We start from the raw sequence: 5,434 nt of genomic DNA, 5'->3' as shown, positions 1-5,434 counted from the left end.
CAACTGAGAACAATCCACAGTATCACCCGATAGAGGAAGTAGAAGTTCAGAGTAGATTTAAGCAGGAAATTTATACCGATTCCTCTAGCTGGATGAATTGTCACTCGGATCCAAATAAATGGCATTTCGGATCGCCACCCCCGAATGCTCAAATTTTAGCAGGACCAAGTCACCGTAATCCTGTACAATCACAGATGCCAGAAGATGAATCAGATCCTGAAGAAGAAGAAGAAGAAGAGTCTCATCCTCAATTTCCACCTTACATAGGTCCCATCCCAACAGTTTCGGAACAAGCCAACGCGATAAGGGAAGAATGACGTTTGATTGAGGAGTTTTACACCAACAACATACCTGATGAAGAAATGCAGGCATACGTAGCTAATCCCCATTTGTATCCTAGATAAAATGCATATTTATTCCCTGCTGCATCAGCACCCACTGGATATCCAAATCCGCCTAACGCGGTGATGGATGAAATTAGAAATGAAAGGGTGAACAAAAAGAAAATAGGGAAGAAAATAATAAAGAAGTGTGATAAGAGGAAAAGTCTTGTCAAAAAGTGGGTTAAAGATTAGAATAAGTTATTATGTAATGTTGTATTTCCTTTCTCATGTATCATAAATCAAAGTGAAATGGAAACGTTGTACTCCTGTTTTCTAAGATATTATATTATTTGATTACAGCATGTATGGAAAAGAACAAATTGATGAAAATGCAACTGTTCAAAACAATAAAGAAAAGACAGTTGAAGAGAATATAAGAGCAATACCTCCCGAGTATGTTTGTGGTATTCGTGACTTAATAAAAGAAGATGTTAATTCGTTTGTTGAACTGATGAAAAACCCAAGAAAAAGTGCTTCTCATTCTAAACGACCAAGTCAAAGTAAAAATGAAACCATCCAAACGAGATACAAGGAAGGAATCTGAAAAGAAAGAATTTGAAATGAAAGAAACTGAGAAGAAGAAATCTGAGAAAGAAAATGAGGAAAGTACTAATAGCTCGACTGCTGAAAACGAGCTACCTAATAAAACAAAGAAGTTAAAAATTCAAGAAGGTTGTGATTTTAAGATTTTCAAAGTTTATAGCCCCAAAGAGTTCTACGGAGATAAGGGTTCAATTGTAACCCTCCGATGGTTGGAGGAAATGGAATCGATTGTGATTATTAGCAAGTGTTCTGAAATGGAGAAAATTCAGTATACCTCCCAGATGTTCAAGGGAGATTCCCTAGAATGGTGGAATACCCTTATTGAAGTCAAGGGTAGAGAGAGTTTGTACAATCTGGAATCGAGGGAATTTAAGGAGATGATTTTGAGAAGGTTTTGCCCGATTAATGAAATTGATCAAATTCAAACCAAGTTATGGAATCATCGTGTTGTTGGGACAAATCTGAAAGAATATAATACCAAGTTCTTGGAGTATTGCCTAATAGTACCGCATCTAGTCACCCCCGAGTTCAACAAAGTGACTAGATATATTTACGGGTTACCAATCGAAATTCGTGATTTAGTTCGTTCTCATATGCCAGCAACAATCGAATCAGCCATGGAGTTGGCTGGATATCTGATGGACGGTATGATTCGTAATCGTGATGAAAGGAAGAAGATTGATGAGAAACAACCTATTGGTGGAAAGGCAAGAAAGGTTGAAAAGAAAAAGGAAGGGACGTTTATGTATACTCGTCCGATTTGCAAGACGTGTGGTAGGAGGCGTTATGGAAAGTGTTTGCGACCAACCAATCCTATCACATGTAATTTTTGTAAGAAGCCTAGTAATGCTGAAGCAGATTGCAAAAGAAAAACCGTGATATGTTTTGATTGTGGAGAAAAAGGGCATTTTAGTACTGAGTTCCCGAAGAAGAAGCCAATGGTCACCACAGCTAGTGCAGGTGGAAGTGGTGCAAGAACTGAGGGTAGAAAAGGAAATGCTCGAGTTTTCATGCTCGACACACAGAAGGCAGCTGATATACCGGACGTGATTACCGGTATGTTTCTTATCAATAATGTTTACTCAAGAGTACTATTTGACTCAGGTGCTAATCAAAGTTTCATAGATTATAAATTCTGTAGTCTATTAGATGCACCTTTAGTTAAATTAGATAGTCGTTTTGAAGTTGAAACTGCCAATGGTGAATTGATTAGAATAACTGAGGCTTTAGGTAATGCAACAATTTCCTTAGCCATTCATGAAATACCTGTACAACTATTACCTATGACCTTAGCTGGATTCGATGTAGTTTTAGGTATGGATTGGTTATCATCAAACCAAGCCCGTATCTTATGTAATGATAAGACGATTGAAATTCGAGCACCAAATAATAAAATCATTCGAATCGTCGGAGATAAGGAGGCAGGAAAAGTTGGAATAATTTCAAAGATAAAAGCCAGTCATTGTTTAGGAAAAGGATGTCTTGCTTTTATGGCTTTTATAACTAAAGAATCCGAATCAAAGAAATTGGAAGAGGTACCAGTTGTTTCAGAGTTTAAAGATGTATTTCCTGATGAGTTACCGGGAATTCCGCCAGACAGAAAGGGAGAGTTTAAAATTGATTTGGTTCCAGGAACCTCACCGATAGTTAAATCTCCTTATAGACTAGTCCCTACAGGGATGAAGGAATTGAGGAAACAATTGGATGAATTATTAGAAAAAGGATTCATTAGGCCAAGCTCGTCGCCGTGGGGAACCCCGATATTGTTTGTTAAAAAGAAGGATGGTTCAATGAGAATGTGTATAGATTATCGGGAATTGAATAAGGTCACAATCAAAAATAAATATCCGCTTCCCAGGATTGATGATCTATTTGACCAACTTCAAGGTGCAAGTTATTTTTCTAAAATTGATCTCAGATCAGGATACAATCAATTAAAGGTTCAAGAAGAAGATATTCCTAAAACAACATTTAGAATAAGGTACGGACATTATGAGTTCAGAGTTATGCCATTCGGACTCACTAATGCTCCGGCAGCATTCATGGATATGATGAACTGAATTTGCAAGCCATACCTTGACAAATTTGTTACTGTGTTCATTGATGATATTCTTATATATTCCAAATCGAAAGAAGATCACCGAGTTCATCTGAGAGTTATGTTGGAAACCTTGATGAAAGAAAAGTTATATGCCAAATCCTCTAAATGTGAATTTTGGTTACCAGAAGTTCAATTTCTCGGTCATGTTGTAAATGCAAAAGGAATTCAAGTTGATCTCGCTAAGATAGAAGCCATAACCAAATGGGAGAAGCCAAAGACACCAACTCAAGTGAGAAGTTTTCTAGGTCTAGCTGGATATTATCGAAGGTTTATCCAAAATTTTTCAAAGATAGCTGTTCCGCTGACAACACTTACTCGAAAGTCGGTCAAGTTTGAATGGGGACCAAAGCAAGAAGAAGCATTTGAGACATTGAAAGAGAAATTGACAAATGCGCCAATCTTAGCTTTGCCAGAAGGTCAGGATGACTTTGTCATACACTGTGACGCATCACACACGGGTATGGGATGTTTTTAATGCAAGGAAAGAAAGTCATTGCATATGCTTCAAGACAACTGAAGGTTCATGAAAAGAATTATACTACACATGATTTGGAACTGGGTGCGATAATTTTTGCATTAAAACTATGGAGACATTATTTGTATGGTGTTAAGTTTACCATATACATTGATCACAAGAGTTTGAAACATATTTTTGATAAAAAAGAATTAAATATGAGACAAAGGCGTTGGATGGAAACTTTGAATGACTATGACTGTGAAATTGTATATCATGAAGGGAAAGCAAACGTTGTGGCAGATGCCTTGAGCAGAAATGAACATGATAAACCAAAAAGAGTTCAAGCCTTAAGACTAGAACTTAAAGTAGACTTGATCAATCAAATTAAAGAAGCTCAGAAGTTGGCACTAGAAGAAGAAAATATTAAAGCAGAAAAAGAAAATGGAACGATTGATCAGTTAGTAAAAGGCGATGATGAAATACTTTGACTGGGGAATATAATATGGATACCTATGATTAGAGAACTAAGAACTAAGATTCTTAATGAAGCTCATAAGTCAAAATATATGATGCATCCGGGAAGTGACAAGATGTATCATAATTTGAGAAATGATTATTGGTGGATTGGAATGAAAAAGGACATTGCTATATATGTTGCCAAATGTTTAACGTGTTCAAAAGTGAAAGCTGGAAACCAAAAGCCGTTAGGATTATTACAGCATCCTGAAATCCCGATATGGAAATGGGATATGATAACCATGGACTTTATTATGAAGTTACCGAAGACTGCTCGACAAAATGATGCGATCTGGTTGATCGTAGACAGATTAACAAAATCGGCTCATTTCATTCCAATACAAGAATCTTATAGCATGGAGAAGTTGGCACGATTATATGTTGAAAATATTGTATCATTGCATGGTGTGCCGTTGTCTATTATTTCAAATAGAGATAGTCGTTTCACTTCAAAATTTTGGGCAAGTTTTCAAAGGGCTATGGGAGCGCAATTGAATTTAAGTACTGCATATCACCCGCAAACAGATGGTCAAAGTGAACGCACTATCCAGACGTTAGAAGATATGCTTCGTGCATGTGTGATTGATCTAGGAGGAAGTTGGGATACTCATTTGCCACTAATGGAATTTTCATACAACAATAGTTATCATACGAGTATCCAAATGGCACCGTTTGAAGCGTTATATGGACGAAAATGTAGAACACTCGTATGTTGGTCAGAAACAGGGGATAATCAGTTATCAGGTCCTGAAATCGTTCAAAAGACCACTGATCAAGTAATCTAAATACGAGAACGATTGAAAGCGGTAAGAGATAGACAGAATGCTGATATTCGCCGCAAGCCTTTGGAATTTCAAGTAAGAGACAAAGTACTACTTAAAGTATCACCTTGGAAGGGAGTAGTACGATTTGGAAAGAAAGGAAAATTAAGTCCGCGTTTAGTAGGACCATTCAAAATACTTAAAAGAATAGGACCTGTTGCATATCGATTGGAGTTGCCTGAAGAAATGAGTGGCATAAATGATGTGTTTCATGTGTCAAACCTACGCAAATGTTTAGCTGATGAAACTCTTGCAATGCCATTAAAAGATGTTGCGATTAATGAAAACTTATGTTCGTGGAACAACCAATTCCAATTGAAGATAGTATGATTAAGTTCCTCAAACGAAAACGACTTAAGTTGGTAAAAGTCCGTTGGGATTCAAAACATGGACCTGAGTATACATGGGAACTTGAATCGGAAATGAAAAGGAAATACCCATATTTGTTTCAATAAATCTCGAGGACGAGATTATTTAAAAGGTGGGGAGGATGTAACATCTCGAGAATACCATGTTCAATTTTGGGCTAAAAATGAAAATTCTGAAACTTAAAGGGGGTTAAAATAAAAATTTTGATTTTCAAGACCCATCGCGCTATGCGGGCAGAGACACG

General features: G+C 36.9%; 1 protein-coding gene across 1 annotated transcript; it reads left to right on the top strand.

The window, feature by feature from the left end:
* Positions 1–889: 889 nt before the first annotated feature.
* LOC143594660 (uncharacterized) lies at positions 890–3,502 on the top strand. Its single transcript, XM_077073920.1, has 2 exons — positions 890–2,711; positions 3,153–3,502. Exons 1-2 carry the CDS (start codon positions 890–892, stop codon positions 3,500–3,502), a joined length of 2,172 nt encoding a protein of 723 aa, XP_076930035.1.
* The last annotated feature ends 1,932 nt before the right edge of the window (positions 3,503–5,434 follow it).

The sequence above is a fragment of the Bidens hawaiensis genome, unplaced genomic scaffold, assembly GCF_021521415.1.
Source record: "Bidens hawaiensis isolate Kalapana, Puna unplaced genomic scaffold, B.hawaiensis_p1.1 tig00001692_1, whole genome shotgun sequence".
Taxonomy (NCBI): Eukaryota; Viridiplantae; Streptophyta; class Magnoliopsida; order Asterales; family Asteraceae; genus Bidens; species Bidens hawaiensis.
This window is presented reverse-complemented; position numbering and strand designations above follow the sequence as displayed.

Bases quoted from the DNA above. Each gene is read 5' to 3' on its own strand.
- LOC143594660 (XM_077073920.1), top strand. From the start codon at position 890: ATGAAACCATCCAAACGAGATACAAGGAAGGAATCTGAAAAGAAAGAA. The intron at 2,712-3,152 runs GTTCAATGAGAA...TTTGGTTACCAG, and splicing joins GTTTGTTAAAAAGAAGGATG to AAGTTCAATTTCTCGGTCAT.